At 40.6% G+C, this 18491-nt stretch overlaps 1 protein-coding gene across 1 annotated transcript in view; it reads left to right on the plus strand.

The window, feature by feature from the left end:
• Positions 1–18491, plus strand: part of DSCAM (DS cell adhesion molecule) — a 655321-nt gene that overhangs the window by 353367 nt on the left and 283463 nt on the right. The window contains exons 5-8 of the mRNA XM_032865305.1: positions 2328–2606; positions 6036–6311; positions 11107–11403; positions 12158–12433. Coding sequence (XP_032721196.1) covers positions 2328–2606; positions 6036–6311; positions 11107–11403; positions 12158–12433 — 1128 coding nt within the window. The remainder of the gene's footprint in view (positions 1–2327; positions 2607–6035; positions 6312–11106; positions 11404–12157; positions 12434–18491) is intronic.

Consider the following 18491-nt stretch of genomic DNA (forward strand, 5'->3'; position numbering starts at 1 on the left):
TGCTCCTTATTTTTTCCTTAGTGGTTTCTTGAAAAATGTCAAATATTTTCATTGTCATAAAGTATAATATATTGATTTTTTGCCACTTGTGTCTTTGGTGTCATATCTTAGAACTCTGCCCAGACCCAAGGTCATAAAGACTTTTTCTTATCATTTCATCTGAAAGTTCTACAGTTTTAACTCACACACTTAAATCTATGACCTGGTTCAAGTTAATTTTTGTAGGTGGTGTGAGGTAAGGTTTCTAAAATCTTCTTTTTTATATGGATATTCAATTGTTCCATTCCTTCTATTTAAAAAAAAGTCAGATTTACACAGCACTACTTTAAGCATATTTGAGAAATTTCTATCAACTATTAGTTGCAGAACAAAAATTTTAAGTGCAATCATTAGGTATTGCTTTTGTGTGACTCACGTTTGAAGTTGGTACCTTTAAAAAAAATGGGCACCATTTGTTTCCTGGGTTGTAGACTTGTTCTACAAAATAAATAAATAAATAAATAGCCATGCCCACCAAAGGAGTGACACCTTCTTTGTGTCACCTTCTCTAGCACCAATGCTACTTCCCACTCTAGGCAAAGCAATAAATTTTGTAACTATGTGGTCCATAAGAATCTCACTTGCTCTTCAACACTTTCCAAAGTCTGTCTCAATTCCTTCAGGAGAGGATTGAAGCAATAAGGACTCCGTTGGCAAGGGCTCTGCACCTGCTGTTGTGGGTTTCTTAGGTCTGTAATCCCTCTGGAGCCCTGCACCCAGACATGTGAGTGAGAATAATAATGGGCTATGGAATTCTTCAGTTATAATGGACAATGGAACTGCAGAAGAGTCCTAGAAAGGAGATTCTTAGAGCCTGTCATCATATCCCATGAGAACATTCACATTGTTCGCATATAGCACCAGGGAGGTGAGAACAGCAGCGGTATGTTGTGGATTTTATCTCCATTGGTCACCAAGGAAAGGTCCAGCAGACGCAGCTTCTGCTCAGTGGGTTGCCACTTTCACTCCGGTCTCCTGACTGCCCCCGGTGGCTAACTGTGGAATCACAGCACTTTAAGAGACCATTCCAGAAGGTTCTTTGATAGGATAGAGGATATCCAGTCCTTTGCTTTTGTGTTTACTGTAGGCAGATCACAACAGCCATGGTGCTTTTCTAACCAAGGCAAAGGTAAGAAGAGTTCAGAAGCCAGGAGCCCATATCTGTTCTGTATATCCGTGTGGAAATCAGTGCTACCACTCATGTGTGTGGTCTAGCACAAGTTCTTAACAGGAAGAGTAACAGAGAGGCTAAGGAAATGTTACTGACTTTTATGCTGGGCATCCAAAAGAAGACCTCTGTTTTTGCATTCTTCATAATATGCCCTGAGAACGTTGATTCCTCAAGGCAAGCTTGGTCATCCAGCTGCATGGTTTCCACTGACCCAGTTCTTGAGAGCAGTTGGTACTTTTCTTCAACAGGCTCGAGAACCCAATACCAGGCAAACATCATTGGGGAGAACAGGTGAATTATATACCGTTGTGTTGTAAAAACAAGGCTGTGTCTTAAGTAATAACCATTTGATTTTTGCCACACCTTGATCATCTTCATTCCTTTGTCTGTTCTCAGCAATCGTGAAAGACATCCATGAGGACCACCCCTAAGTCCCCCTCACCCCACTCCTGACAAATCCACCTTCACTCACTGTTATGTCAGACTTTCCAATTCTTCATTGTACCTACTACAGGCCACACCATTTTTATGTGTTCGTGTGCTTGCACATAGCCTGCCAGCCCCACTCATGGAATTGGTTGTAAGCTCCACGAGGGTTTCCTGTCTCATTTGTCACCATGTGTCTAATTCCTGACTGTATACTGGCCCTGGATGTGAGGCTCAACAATATTGTGAGAAGAATAAATAAAACACTTCAAGTTCCATAACTCTCTATAAAACTCTCTTTTGTGTGTGTGAAATAAATTTTACTAATGCCAAACCACTATCTCTGCTACTGTTGTTCTTTTGAAAGGGGAAGCCTGATGTTCTCTGGTCACAAGACAACTCAGTTCTTGGCCTGGGCCAGCAGCTCCTATAGAGGCATGCTGATTCTGGAGTTCTTAGTTATTTAGTAGGAAATGAAAAGCAGAACCTTTTCTGCTTTAGCCTTTTGAAAATTCTGAACATAAGAAATTTCAATGAATAGGGTTTTTCTTTCTGTTCTTTAACAAAATCTTAAAGATCTGTTGTCAGTAGTTAGCATGATGTATAGATTAACTTATACACAAGGTCCTATGATTCTAAATGGCCACTTCAACTCATTCACCACATCTAAGAGTTTTTCTTTCTTCTTCAGACCCAGCGAACTCAGCCCCATCCATACTGGATGGGTTTGATCATCGCAAAGCCATGGCAGGGCAGCGTGTGGAGTTGCCTTGCAAAGCGCTTGGGCATCCTGAGCCAGATTATCGCTGGCTGAAGGACAACATGCCTCTGGAACTTTCTGGAAGGTTCCAGAAGACCGTGACGGGGCTGGTCATTGAGAACACTCGTCCTTCAGACTCAGGCAGCTATGTGTGTGAAGTTTCCAACAGATACGGCACTGCTAAGGTGATAGGCCACCTGTACGTGAAACGTAAGTTGGATGGTAGCTTGGAATGGTGATGCTGACCACCTTTGATGGAGCTCTTATTACAAGATAACTTCCAGGCTCTCACTAAAGTCTTCCATTAATCCTTACAACAGTCCTGTTGAGACCAGTATTACCCCATTTTGCAGATGAGGAAATGAATGCTCAGACAGATTGCTCAAGATTACACAGCTGGGGAGATTGGGACTTAGGATTCGAATTCAGGTCTGTCTGAACCTGCAAGATTTCCATTAGGCCACAGGAGATGCATCTGAGATCATATTACCTAACTGTTGAATTAATAATGCCCACCTTGTCTGAACACTGACAGAAGAGGGGTGGCCTTGTGATGTCAACACAAGCAACAGTGGTCAGATCAAAGTGTGCAACCTTGGCTAGTTTTCAGAGGCTATTTGATGTTCCTGATTGGGGCTATGATCAGAAGAAATATAGGGCTCTAAATGATAAAAATGTTGGACTTGGACTCATTACTGCATATCATTTAGTTCAAATATGGTGGATATGTTTCATCTCTAATATATGTATAGTGACTATCTTGAGTAATGTGTTGAGAAGGATGCTGAAGCCAGCCTCAGAGGAAGGAGGGGTCTGACTGCAACGGGGAGCACTTTAGTCAGACCCCCTCAGTTTTATCCAAGAGTACATGGCCACAGTTGACGGGCAGAACTTTGGTCAAAATAGGTGACTTTTAGATGTGAATGGAATGTTCTTTTCATTATATATAATATTATATATCACATAAAATAAGAGGTATATTTTTTTTAATTTGATGAACTAATTCAACAAGCTAAATCACAAGAGTTGACAATGAAAGAGGAGGCGGTCTCTTATCCTGGCCTTTTGCCAACCCCATTCCTGTTTATGGAAATATCTTTTCAATGTCACCCTGAGCATGGGCTGTTCTAAACCAACAGAAGTTGTTAGCATAGACATCCCAGAGACTGCCTGGGACCAGCTACCTAGGATGGGTTTTGCAAATATCACATAAACATGCTTAGGCTGGGATTAGGGAGAAATGGAAATAAGATATGCACTACGCTATTTCTGTAGTTGAAGAAACTTCTAGATGCAATGATACAGAACTAACAGCAGGTAAGAAGTATCCTCCCAAGCTCAGAATCTCCTCTGTGTTAAAATACTTTTCATGGCGCCCCATTTCCTGCTTGATAAATTTGTATTTAAGGATTGTATCAAACCGTCCCAAGTAAGCCTGTCTGGTCCTATTGCCCATAGTTTTGCTTCAAAGAAATCTACTCCTATTAAATATAACTTTTTCCTACTCTCTGTACAAACCCATTCCTATCCTGAACATTGCTCCCTCCACATGGAAGATGCCTTTCAAAGACCTGAAGGTCTCAAATATCCCATCTCTCAAAGTCCAGTGTGGTGCCCTCCCCAGAGACATCCCCATCCCCCAGCATCTGATGCTCAGCTCTCAGGGTTTAATTTATTGCTTTCTCTATAAAGGCATTTAATCACTGTGTACATTTTAAAACTTACCTGTGGAAAGGTCTTAATTCTGACTGTGTTTATTTTCACTACTATGCTTCTTTGTCACATCAGACAAGTCTCAAATGCCTCTTGAATGTTTCCCACCTCTCTCTGACTTCATTTTTGTCTTTCTGTCTCTAGACAGAAAATATTCTCTTGGGTTCCAAATCCAACACCCTCTCCTCTTCCATCTCTTCCCCCTGGCACTCTCTTCATTTACATGGCTCCAGAGCCCTCCCCTTTGAGAATAAACCTGGATCTGCATGCTTTGCCTCAGCTTCCTTCTTGAGTGTCAGATGAGCGTGTCTCTCAATTTTAGATCAGATGTTTCGCAGGCACTTCAAAGCAACAAGATCACAAACCAAACCAAACTCTCCGCCATCTCTACCTTGCCAATGGCTCTTCTTATTCAAAATGTCTCACCCCCCGACCCCTCCCCCCAAATGCAGACTTGAAATCTTGCATTCTCTATAAGCCTTTCCTTTCTGCGTCCAAGTCCTGCCAAGTCCTAGAGACTGTAACTCATTGTTTCTCAGCCGCACTCCCCAACCCCATCTGTCCCAGACTGAGTCTTAACTGTACCTCAACTAGAAATTGCCATGCCCCCTTACGGATCAAGTACCCATCTCTAATTTGTCTAACACAATATGATCAGTCAATTCTCCTAAAAATGTGTTTGACCGTATAGTCACTTGCTAAAAATACTTGAATGCTTCCTTTAGTCTCCTCTGAATTAATTCCAAAATCTTGAGGCCTTTTGTAATCTTGTTGCAGGTTGCCCTTGTCATTTTTCTCCCACAATTTTCCACAGAGATGCTGTGTTGCATCCACAGTGAGCAGACACAGTCTTCCTGCACCACCTAATTCACGAAATACCCCTTCATTGCAGCTGGGCTCAGGTCTATCCATCCTTGACATCTAAGGACTTTCTTGATCCCCTTCCACATATTAGATGTCTCTGATGGACCCTATATCACTGCTCGGCTACTGTATCTACTCTTATATTTGTCTTCTCCACCAAAAGACTGAACTTGAAACCAGAGAGTCCTGGTGTGGTAACACAAGATGTCAGGAATAATTGGGGTAAAAAGATGGTTGTTGCCATTTACCTATTGAGTGGATTTGGTGAAGTTAATTAACCTCTCTGAAACAGCCACTTCCTCTTCTGTAAAATGGATATGATAAGATAAAATATGCAAGACTTAAATAATGTACAAAAGATATTAGTAATTATTTGGCATATGACAGTCATACCATAAAAGTCATCTTTGTCTTACCTGCAAGTTTAACGCTGTTTTTGGCTTATAATAGATGCTCAATAAATGAACTTGCTACATCCAATTGGGTTTGTTGAATGAAAATGTGGAACCTCAAATAGGAAATTTCCATCCCTGTCTAAACCAGTTAGCCTCACTTTAAAGAAAAACCCTGTTTTCATGGCCATGAATTCTAATATCCACCTGTTTTCTTACAGCTGTGTATGACCGGCCCTGGTTAAACCACATGAGGGTGGGTGGGCAGTGAGCGAGTGTGGCAATGTGAGAGAATGTCTCAGAGAAACCCATCTGTGCTGCTATATTGGGACAAGGCAATAGGATTTAAATATTTAAATACCTCTTCCCTTACCAGTAACCAGAACATGGTGTTTCTTATTGTCAGTGGGTTAATCCTCACACTTACTCATTGGGAAAGCAAGGTGACCATTGCCAGTCTATTTGCTACATAGAGAAGGAAAGACAAACAATGAAGAGGGTGGTCCTGAACAAAATGACGTGCTATGACATAATGCTAGACATGAGAACTGTAGAGAGTATGCTTACCGTGATGCATGTGCCTTGTCAAAAGCTCAGCATGTTGTTGAAATGATGTCTACATATGTGATTTTTTTAACCTTCTTTTTCTTTCTCTTACCAAAATCTCCAGAGCCACTGAAAGCTACCATCAGCCCCAGGAAAGTTAAAAGCAGTGTGGGTAGCCAGGTTTCCTTGTCCTGCAGCGTGACAGGCAGTGAGGACCAGGAACTCTCCTGGTACCGAAATGGTGAAATCCTCAACCCTGGAAAAAATGTGAGGATCACAGGGATCAACCACGAAAACCTTATAATGGATCACATGGTCAAAAGTGACGGGGGCGCATACCAGTGCTTTGTGCGCAAGGATAAGCTGTCCGCTCAAGACTTTGTGCAGGTGGTCCTTGAAGGTCAGTGGGCCTCATTACTGGGTTCGGCCACACCAGAATGCAAACCCAGAGCACTCAGAGAGAAGAACACTGAAGCAGTGCTGCTAAGTCCTAGGGCTAAGATTTCTCTCTGTCTGACTAGCTAACAACTCTGCCCTAATGCTTCAGGAGAAATCAGGCTAATGAAAGAACCAGTGCTGGTAAAGTTGTAAGTGGTAGACATAACAAAAGTAACTTCACATTAGGTTAAGTAATGGAAATTTGCCCATTTGTGTGTTTAATTACTTGTCAAGATACAGATGGCAAAAACTTACAACTTCGAGTTTGGTTGACATCCATTACCATAGACTGGAGTTGCTCAGTGACGCTTTGTTTGAGGGGCCACTTTATATGCTGTGGGGGGGGGGGTGGCAGCATCTCTGGCCTCTGCCCATTAGATGCTAGTAGCAGTCCCTCAGAGTTGTGACAACCAAAAATACCTCCAGACATTGTCCTGGGGGTGGCGGGTGGTGGAGTGGGGTAGGGAGAGAATAGCCCCCAGTTGAGAAATACAATTTGGCAGAAAAAATATAGGGCAAAATTTCAGCATAGTCCTTGGTGGAAAGGAAAAAGTGGCACCTGATGTGTACAGTTGTCCCCAGTTGGGTCCAGATATTCACAAATTTAGATTAACAAAATTTATGAGGAAGGACCTTGGGTTGTTATAATAGGTCCTAGGAATGCCATTTTCTTTTCTTAATGGCCTGCTTACATATGCAGGCTGATCAATCAGCCAGGGAACAAAAGCTATCAAGGTAACATTCAAGGGAGACATACATTTATCACCAGATAATTGAACTGACTTTTACCTGTATGTGTGTGCGTCTTGTTGGAAATTATGTCTTTACGTATAATTGAATATTCATTTGGTGTACATTGATTAAAATGATTACATGACTTTCATATAGCCTAAAGAGAGAAAAAAAAATATTTATGTATGAATATAAGTTTAAATGTCTTGATGCTCTTCAAGGATATTTCTATTATTTTTTTAACCTTAGCTAATTTTAAGAAGAAGCAGGCTTAGCAATGAGATTCTTATTTTGATTCAAGCATTTCCTTGCAGACAGTTTCTTAAAGCAGAGGTGAAATTAGCTGAAGGCATGGAACCCATATTAAATGCCTGACACTGTGATCCCCATAATAATTAAGGGCAGCGAGTAATCCCTTTGTACAGAGCTGGTTTGCTGCTGCTGATGCGCTGTGGTCCTTACACATCACTATTTTTAGATTCTTTGCAGAAGACGGAGAGAATACCTGTCTCGGCCTAGTTACCGTGGCAACTATCTTGTGTGACTAAGAAAACCTAAAGAGCATATTGATAATCCATAATGATGTCAAAAGATTTCAGGTTACCAGAGAATGACAGCAAGAAAGATTTCAAAGACACTTGGGTCTCACTGGGAAAATAATGTCTGCTTTCATCACCAGAAAAGCCTGTCACTTGAATAAAAAAAGGGGGCAGAGGAGCATACTGAGCATACTTCCAGATTTATTTATCGCATGTCAGTTTCCATTCAGGACAAGAAGCTTCACTTTTCTTTTTTTCTCATCTGAGAGATGACAGTGCTAATGTAGCAAAAGAGAGCAGAAGTGTAATTATAAATACGTATCTAGAATTTGCCTTAAAATGGTGTCTATCTAGTATCCTTGGATAAAGCCTCTTATTATTCCCATTGAAATAGCTTTAGATTAGTGTAAATTTTAAAAACTCACAATACCATGAGCTAAGAATGGCCATTGATATAATGCAGAATCTGGGAATATTTTCTATGAGGCCAAAGAAACTGGAACTGAAGTCTAAGGAAAATGAAATCTAATAATTTTAGGTTCAAGATCAAACCACAGTAACTGGAAAATGGAATCACAGAAAAGTATAAGAACAGGTCCTGTTTTAGGAAATGATAGAATAGCATGTTATCTGACTAAACTGCAAGCACGTAAAAATTATGAACTTGAGGAAAAACAAAACTTGGGAGAGACACCCAAAAGCAGGAAGAAAGGATTGGACCCTTGAAAGAAGAGGAAAGGATTAGGTGATATCTGCCCTGATACCACTTTTTCCTTGAGGACATTCCCCAGTCTTTGTGAGATGCGGAAGGGAGGTACTAGAATACTAGAAGAAAAGCAGATAGCTATAGTCTTATGGGATTTAGGTATAGAAGGACAGAAGTCTGCACTGTCAAATCACCTGCAAATGAGGGAGGTAAGTTGAAATTCCAGGAAGGAGGGTGGTCCTAAATCCCAAACAGTGGGGAGTTCTAAAAGCCAAAAATAAACTTCCTTGACAAACTTGGTTAAAATCTGAACTGGAAAATATGAAGAAGAATCCAGTAAAAATTAAAAAATAAATAAATAAATAAATAAAAACTTGATATAAAAAAAAAAGGCTACTGTTAGCAGAGGTCAAAAGACAAAGTAGGCAGTAGAAAAAATAGATCATGAGAGAACCCTGATGAATGAGGAAAGGCTTAAAAGTTTTTATTTAAAATAAAATAAGATTTGAGCAGCTATTTCACAAAAGGAGATACACCAATGGCCAATAATCACATAAAGACAACATTACTTCCATGATATTCCTGCCAAAAATGCATAACCTGCATCTAATTATGCAGAAATAGGAAAAAAAAATTTGAGCACCCAGCTATGGAATAAGTCTTCAAAAATGTCAAAGTCAAGAAATACAAAAGAATGATCTAGATTGAAGGAGACGAGAGAAGCATGACAAATAGATGGGGTGTATGGTACTGGTTGGGCTGGGGAAATCGCTGAGAGGGCCATGGTCAGTCAGCTGGCAGACTTTCAAGACAAACACATTACACGGTCCTACTGTCCCAAAGTCACATTTCTTGGTTTTGCTGACTGCTGTGGTGATGGTCGAGTATCTGCTGTACAGAGCGTTCACTACTCTATGACAATAGGGATCTGAAGCTCAAGAACAGGCAAACTAACTCAGGGTGCAAGAAAACAGGACAGTGACTGCCTCTGTCTGATGAGGGGTGTTGATTGGAAGGAGCCCTAGGAATGTTCTGGGGTGATGAAATGCTTTACATCGTGCTCCTGTGAGTGGTTACACAGTCTCATTATCTAACAAACTCATTCTTACACTTAAGGCTTGTACATTTCACCGTACGTAAACTTCATCTACAGAGAAAAAAGGAATAACTGAAGAAAACTTTACTAAATAGATGAAAAATAGATAAAAAATAAAGATAAAGATAACGATAAAAAAGATAAAAATAGATAAAAGAAGATGAGTTTTCAGTGTATGGTGTAACAATCAGTGCAGAGAAGTTTACAGCTTAGCACCTCCTGAAAAAAATGTGAATTTTAAGATTAAATGAAATAACATTTAATAAAGAATAATAATCACAGCAGCATCTAACTTCTCCATAAATTAAGGCAGAAGATCCTGAGGCAGTGTCTACAGTGTTCTAAGGTTAAAGGCACAGGTTCTTCACTTCCGTATTATGAAGTCCTTGTTTTCATCTTTTGTACTAAAGCAAGACGCTTTCAGTCCAAGAACACTGAAATACTCCACTTACCATGAGGGGGAAAAAAAAAAAAAACATAGTTGGGGGCCTTCTCCAGTCACCCAGGAATTGGAATGGAGTTGACATTCAGGAATTTGCAAGAGGAAAGATGGTAGAAGCCTCAGCACAGCACCCCATCAGGAGAACCCTACATACCAGGCCTCACTGGCCACAGAACTAGGCTTCCAAGTTTCCGGGGGGCTGGGGAGGAGAAACTCTTCAGACTCCTTGGGAGTGTTAACAGTTACCTTTCTGGGATGGCACTGCGAGGTGGCTTCAGATGTGTTCCTTCCTTTGTTTGGCTTTCCAATTTGTCAGTGATGCATTTGTGATTACTACCATACAGTGTGAGGGAGATGGTTCGTATATATGATAGAACAGCAATGGAGTATGAAAATTTTATCTTTGTTGAAAATATTGGAAATTCCTGCGGAAAATTCCCTAAGATTAGATCTTACTTTGCCTGGAATAGTCTGAGATTGTGCCTGTCCTCCTGGCATAATTACTCCTCCTATCTGTTTCATTCTCAGAATTGTCCCAGGTTGGGTGACAAATTGTATAGCCATCAACTTAAGATACTTACAGAGATATTTAATACACACTGGAAGTCTCAAAGTCTATTTGGCTTTTACCCACCCTCAGAGCTTTCGTAGACATTTACATGGACTTACCATTTATCATTAAAACTATAAAGGATGATTTCTTTTTTTTATTTAAATTTAATTAGCCAACATATAGTACATCCTTAGTTTCAGATGTAGAGTTCAATAATTAAAGGATGATTTCTACAAGAAAATGAATGAGGTGAGATAATCAGTCCCTCAGTCTTTCCTTTATTCCCTGGTGAGCAAGCCCTAATTATCACAGAAGTGGAAAGTTATCAGGACCATTTAGAGGGGTGAATTTCCCTTGTGTTTAAAACTTCCATTGGGGATGTAACAGTTCTGGATTGTAGACTTCTTGGGAGCTGACACCGTATAACATGGGCGTCTGGATTGCGTAATTGTTCTTCTTATGACAGCCAGGAAATATATAAGTAATTAAAGCTTGCCAATACTGTATTTGCCCATTTTGAAAATGTAATCTTGTTCTGCTTGGAATTTAGCTGTATCTCTAAAGCCAGACTTGTTTTTTGTAGTGTTTAATAACCACTACACCCACCTCCCAATCGTTAAACAAATAGACTTGGAAGTTGTTTAATTATTTGTATGTGCCACTTCCTTCCGTAATTTGTCTTCCCACAGATGGCACTCCCAAAATTATTTCTGCCTTTAGTGAAAAAGTGGTGAGCCCATCAGAACCAGTGTCCCTCATGTGCAACGTCAAGGGCACACCCTTGCCCACCATCACGTGGACCTTGGACGATGACCCGATCCTCAAGGGGGGCAGTCACCGCATCAGCCAGATGATCACGTCGGAGGGAAACGTGGTCAGCTACCTGAACATCTCCAGCTCTCAGGTCCGGGACGGGGGAGTATACCGCTGCACTGCCAACAACTCGGCGGGAGTCGTCCTGTACCAGGCTCGAATAAACGTAAGAGGTGCTTGTCAAATCAGCTCCTCAAAAAAACACACATAACTCATTGTAGTGGAGAAGAAGTTTTCTGCATGCACCGAGCTCAGTCTTGGAATGCCAAAACAGATCAACTGTTGCTTCCCATTGCCTACCCTTTCTTTCTGACTCCAGAATGGCCCTGATTGGGTTAATGTGGGGGGAAAAAATGGCATTTTTGTTTCTCTAGTCAGCTTGCTCTCTTCGTTACTCTCAGATTTGCCCACTTGATCTTTCCTTTCCCGGTTTATGCTCTGCATGCTCTTCTTCCCTTCCTGCTCTCCTTCTGTTCTTCTACAGTCATGGCAAACCTTCATGTACATGGTATTTTAACTGACATTCATAGTGCAACATGACATAACCTCCATCTTCATCACCTACTTACAGAGACAGTTTAAAAATTGAATTGTTACCCTTGTTTTCACAAAAACAGCATGGCGCTTCAGTGCAGACTAGTTACTTTTTTGATTAAATCACCTCTTATCTTGTAATTCAAAATGTTTTAACAGAAGTAGTTGATAATGTACGTTTTTAACACTTCATTCAATTGAAAGTAGTGAAACTAGAAGGAAATAAAAAACTTCTTAGTAGAAAAATCTAAACACAGAAAAAATTGTTTAATTGAAAAAGATGTTTTCCATGAAAATAATCTACATTTTTTTTCCCCAAGGAAAAGTGTACCCATTTCCACACATGAGATGTACCCTTAAAGTATTTTCAAGAGTATCTTTATGTCTCTCTAGGGCCTGCAAGCATTCGACCAATGAAAAATATCACAGCCATAGCAGGGCGGGACACATACATTCACTGCCGTGTGATTGGCTATCCCTATTACTCCATCAAATGGTACAAGAACTCCAATCTGCTTCCTTTCAACCATCGCCAAGTGGCATTTGAGAACAATGGCACTCTGAAACTCTCGGACGTGCAAAAGGAAGTGGATGAGGGAGAGTACACTTGCAACGTGCTAGTTCAACCACAGCTCTCCACCAGCCAGAGTGTACATGTGACGGTCAAAGGTAAGGTTGCACTTACTGTCACCATACAGCCTGTCATGACCCTGCTTTTGCACCAGAACCATGATCAGGAGCAGAGAGTCCTTAGAGGATGCATATTTTCAGTAGGACAGTTATTAAGACAGGAATGATAGGGTACATCAGAAGTGCTGACCTCTTTATTCCTGCATCTGGACAAGACCTGTAGTTGGTGTAATTTTCTTTTCATGTGGATTTTTGGGTTGGTTTTCCAGAGGTTATGTGTTGTCAGTATTACCATAAAAATAAAAATAGACATCATTGGCATTGTTACCTAGTTGTCTGACAGATCGTTTTAAAGCACATACAGATGTTCCTCCACTTACCATGGGATTATGCTCCAATACAGTCATGGTAAGTTAAAAAGGTAGTAAGTCAAAAATGTGTTTAATACATCTCACCTACCAAATACCGTAGCTTAGCTTAGCCTACCTGAAACACGCTCAGAATCCTTCCATTAGTCTACAGCTGGGCAAAACCATCCAGAGCAAGTCTGACTTTAGAATAAAGTGTTGAATATCATGTAATTTATTGAATACCGTTCTGAAAGTGAAGAACAGAAAAGTCTGTGTGAAGAATGGTAGCAGTATCGGAGGTTTACCCTCCTGACCGCAGGCTGACGGGGCTGTGGTCCGCTGCTGCTGCCCAGCATCATGAGAGAATATTTCCTGCATGTCACTAGCTCAGGAGGTTCAAATTCAAAAGTACAGTTTCTACAGAATACACATATCAACGTCATTAAGTGGAAAAATTGGAAGTTGAACCATCCTAAGTTGGGAACCATGTGAATCTTTCTTTTCCTAAAAACTCCTAAAAGTAAGTTCTTTTAGAATCCAACCGGAAGAGGTTTTCTAATGGATAGGGCTACAGACAAACTTCTCATCTTGAGTAGTTGAGATGGTCAGAGCAACAATATAGGAATTACGTGATTAAAGGGACCCACTGAAAAATTTCTCAACTTTTAAATGATTCTTTACATCACAGAATCTAACCATCAGATGAATTTGGGGGTCATGCAACTCAATCTCAGGCTTCTTATCGGTAAAGACCACTAAAATGACAAGACCCACCCCAGGACACACAGCCCTGTAGTGGCCAGACCCTTAGCGGAAGCTGTTTCTTCTATCCCCTAAGTCAGTTTCTTCAGCTGAATATAAAAAGAAAATTTTCAATTCTGTAAATAATCCACATGATGCAGGTCATGAAAATAACTCTAAAATGCTATGAAATAATTTCAAAATTCTGTAGCAATAGCCTTCTGCCTGCTAAGCTATCTGTCTGAGTTATTCCTACATACTGATAATTGTTTTCTAATGTTATGGGTACAGAATTACATAGGCTTTCCATGGTTATCCCCAACCTTTTTTCTCCCTGCAAACCTCCTCAGTTTACCTCTTCATGATACATATAAACACACACATACACACGTGTGTACATACAATCTATGTAATATTTTATGGATTCTATGTTGTATGTATAATATAATAGATACATTGCACATAAATAATTTTGAATCTTTTATTTTTTTTTAAAGATTTTATTCATTTATTTCACAGACAGAGATCATAAGTAGGCAGAGAGGCAGGCAGAGAGAGAGGAAGGGAAGCAGGCTCCCTGCTGAGCAGAAAGCCCGATGCGGGGCTCGATCCCAGGACCCTGAGATCACGACCCGAGCCAAAGGCAGAGGCTTTAACCCACTGAGCCACCCAGGTGCCCCAATAATTTTGAATCTTTTAAAAAGAGCCACATATCTTAAGAATTTTCTCAAGTCATTAGAATTTCTTGGTAAACCAGACTATGATAGCTACATAAAAGTTCATTTTTGATTGTATTTATTTCTTTACCATTGATGAAACATCTGCTCAATGCTAGGTTTTACTCTAGGCATTGAGGAAAGCAGGGATGAAAGATAAGCAAGCTTTGTCCCCTGTGGCGCTCCCCTTCCAATGAAGAGAGACGAACAGTAAGCAAACAGCACAAGTGAATGAACCAGAAAACACTTTATAATACTCAATACAATGCGGAGGAATAAAACATGGTGATATCTTAAAGATTAGCTGCCCTGGAGAATTAGAAGTTGTATCAATAAGCGTTTGGCACTCTAGTGTCTTAAAATTCATCAGTCTATCATGCCCTTCGAGCGAATGTCTTACCCACACCTCTTTTGTAACATGATAAATTGATCATTTGGAAATTACTGGTTTGCTGAGTTACGTGGATCTTTGAAATATCAACAGAATTTGTTGAATAAAATCAAAGTCTCATCAGAAAAGTCTTTAAGTATTGGGAAGCTGAGAGGTTCATAGCAACAGGTACAAGTATTACAAAATTCTATGTTTTTGCTTGAAAGTTTGAATTTCATTATTTGCAGCAAATACAGTCAGTTGTGATCATAGGAGAGGCAGGCTATATCTTATGGGGTTTTTTTGTTTTGTTTTGTTGTTTTGTTTCCATCTAGGACAGTGTCTGCCAGTTGCACAAGCCTGTATAACTATAGCTTTTAGGTAGCCATTCTTGGAGGAAACAATAGAATTCCATGAAAAGAGTGCTTAGTGGAGCTTGTAATTCAAACAAGTCACAAGTACTTTCCTTCAAGACAACCATCCTGCGCAGCAGGCAGACGGTGATTTGTGCCTTCTTCCTATTTCTTGACACAGAGCAGAGAATGCTGAAAATGACACCCACTCAAGGTTTAAGTTTTATTTAAAATTATTTTTGTGGATTCATCTGTGAAACCAGTTTCAAAAGCAATTAGAATTGGGTGGTGGTAAACAACAGGAGGATGACTCCTACATTTTGGTGGCACTGCCATGATTTGGGCTAAGGCCCCCGTGATCTTACCCACTGTGACTTCTGGGTATCCATGCAGAAGTCAAGCCAATGAGAAAACTAAGTAATTTCTTAGTGTTACAATAACAATGGTTATATTTTTGCAAACCCCTGAAAATGTTCTCAGGGGTTCCTCTGGGTCTTCAGACTACATTTAAAAAATATCTACTCCAGTGCTAACTATTTCACTTATTTCTAATATTTAACTGTTTTGGATGATGTGTCAAATGAGCTTCTCCACACATTGGCCTTTATCTCCTCATACGATGATATCTTTCAGGAAAAGTTGCCAGAAGTGTGACCGTTGGATAAATGGATACAGATATTTTAATACCAATTTTTAGGAGACATAAATTCAAACAAAGACTATTTGAATTACTCATTTTTCTTCTTAAAATTTTCTAGACTAGCCTAAATCAATGTATTAACCTTGATCCTTTTAACCTCCAGTGACAGAAACCAACTCCAACTAGCTTATACCCAAAAGGAGAATTTATTGGCTTTTATCACCAAAGTTTCCATCATTTTAGGAAACAAATGAATCAAATCGTTTTGTTTTCAGGAATTTCTTTTCTTGGGCACCTGGGTGGCTCAGTCATTAAGTGTCTGCCTTTGGCTCAGGTCATGATCCTGGGATCTTAGGATCAAGCTCTGCATCTGGCTCCCTGCTAAGTGGGGAACCTGCTTCTCCCTCTCCCTCTGCTTGCCACTCCCCCTGCTTGTGTTTTCTGTCAAATAAATAAATAAAATCTTTAAAAAAAGGAATTTATTTTCTTCTAGGTATATAATATATAGAATAATCATTTCCAGGTCCTTGGCAAGGATTGTCAAACAAAAGGAAAATAATATTTTGCACGGTGTTTCATTACAATTGCCTGGCAGGAAATGGCTGGTGGTGGGCAAGGCACTTGTAGGGATTTGGGATTCGCAGTGCTTAACAGGGCAGTCACGGAAGGCTTCTTTGAGAAGCTGACATTTGATCAAGGACATAGAAGAGGGCAAGAGAGCCAAGCATGTATCTAAGGGAAAGAACATTCTAGACAAAGGGAACATAAAGAGGCAGACTTGGCCACCTGGAGGGCCAGCACAGAGGCTGTGGCTGGAACAGAGTGAACACAGGGTAAATTAAGAAGGGTGGGGTTAGAATTAGCAGGACCCTTTCATGTAGGACCCAGTACAGCAGGGATGAACTCTAAGGGGTTGAGTTTTTCCTGAGTGAGATGCAGGGGCTGATCAGATGATTTTAAACAGAGATGTCACAGGGCCTGACTAGATTGCAAAAGGATACATCTGACTCTTGTGCTGAGACAAGGGACAAGCAGGCCCCTTGCTAGAAAGCTCATGCAGGGGAGAGGTCGGGGGCTTAGGCCAGGGAAAGAGCAATGAGGGGGTGAGGAGCAGACAGGTTCTAGATCTATTTTTAAGGTCTACTCAGTGGGACTTCCTGATGGATTGGATGTGGGTGAAAGAGGATAAAATTTCAGCCTGAGCAATGGAAAGAAGAACTCGGCCATTAGTTGAGTCAGCAGAAGATGCAAGGAAGCCATTTAAGGGAAGAAATGGGAGACTGCTCTTTGATGTATTGAGGTCAAACTATTAAATGGATACACTAAGTAGGCAGTTGGATAGACAGGAGTGGAATTCAGGATGGTGGAATCTGAGCAGTAGATTTGGAGACATTGTGAATAAACAATGTGTAAGTCACAGGCCTATGTGTGACTGTCAGGAGCTGTGGACCTCACTGCAGATTCTCATTCATCGAGGCAGGTTCATCGATGCCTTAGTCGGACTCACATTAAAACGTATTCACCAAGTGTCTGAAGATAAACTCTGACGAAATTTATACAAGAACTGTTTAAATACAAATCTGCCTTTCCTAGAAGAAGATGATCCTATTGATTGCAAAGAGTAGAAACTCCAATCAGACTGGTTCAACAGCAGTTGTAACAGTGTGAGGAGGGGAGAGTTATGGAGGGAGGTCAAGGTTGCATTACACTAAGCTTTGGGAGGGGCAGATAGCATAAGTCTCAGAAAGGCCTGGTCTAGACATTTTTTTAAAAATTATTATTTAAAAAAATTTATTAGTTTCAGGGGTGGAATCTAGTGATTCATCAGTTGCATAGAACACCTAGAGGTCATTACATCATGTGCCCTCCTTAATGCCCATCTCCCAGTTACCCCATCCCCCCCACCTCCCCTCCAACAACCCTCAGTTTGTATCTTAGAGTTCACCTTCTTCTATGGCTTACCCCCCTCTCTGTTTTCATATTATTTTATTTTTCCTTCCCTTCCCCTATGTTCATCTGTTTTGTTTCTTAAATTCCACATGAGTGAGATCATTAGCACAATACCCTCTAGTTCCATCCATGTTCTTGCAAATGGAAAGATTTTTTTTTGATGGCTGACTAGTATTCCACTGTGTATATACACTGTGTTTATTCACATCTTCTTTATCCACTCATCTGTTGATGGACATCTGGGCTCTTTCCATAGTTTGGCTGTTGCGGGCATTGTTGTTATAAACATTGGGAGGCAGGTGCCCCTTTGGATCACTGTATTTGTATTCTTTGGGGTAAATGCCTAGTAGTGCAATTGCTGGGTCATAAGGAAACTCTACTTTCAACTTCTCAAGGACCCTGCATGCTGTTTTCCAGAGTGGCGGCACCAGTTTGCATTCCCACCAACAGTGTAGGAGGGTTCCTCTTTCCCCGCATCCTAGCCAGCATCTGTCATTTCCTGACTTGTTAATTTTAGCCATTCTGACTGGTGTGAGGTGATATCTCGTTGTGGTTTTGATTTGTATTTCCCTGATGCCAAGTGATGTTGGCCATTTAATTACCATCTGAAACTTCTCTTTGTTCCTTTGGTTTCCCTCTACACATCATTCACTCAGAGCAGCCTCTCTATTTGGCAAGAAAACTCTTGTCATCTCTGGATTCATGTGAGCTTTCCCCCATGATTCTGCGTAGGGAAATCAGAAGGAGGGACTCTGGCAGTCTCTCTACAGATCACCATCCATTCCTGGACCAATCACTGTGGCCAGAGCTATGCAGTGTCTGGACAGGCTGCCTGCTTCCACCCATACTCCTTTACTAGGGAGAAGGTTGAACTATTGAAAGAAGGAGGAAAATGAAAATAATAGCCATAGCAAGCTGTCTTAAGATAGTAAATTAAAATATGAATAGGACTGAGAGTGATTCCTAACTGTGTATTC

Source organism: Lontra canadensis, unplaced genomic scaffold (assembly GCF_010015895.1).
Source record: "Lontra canadensis isolate GAN:19392208 unplaced genomic scaffold, GSC_riverotter_1.0 scaffold29, whole genome shotgun sequence".
NCBI lineage: Eukaryota > Metazoa > Chordata > Mammalia > Carnivora > Mustelidae > Lontra > Lontra canadensis.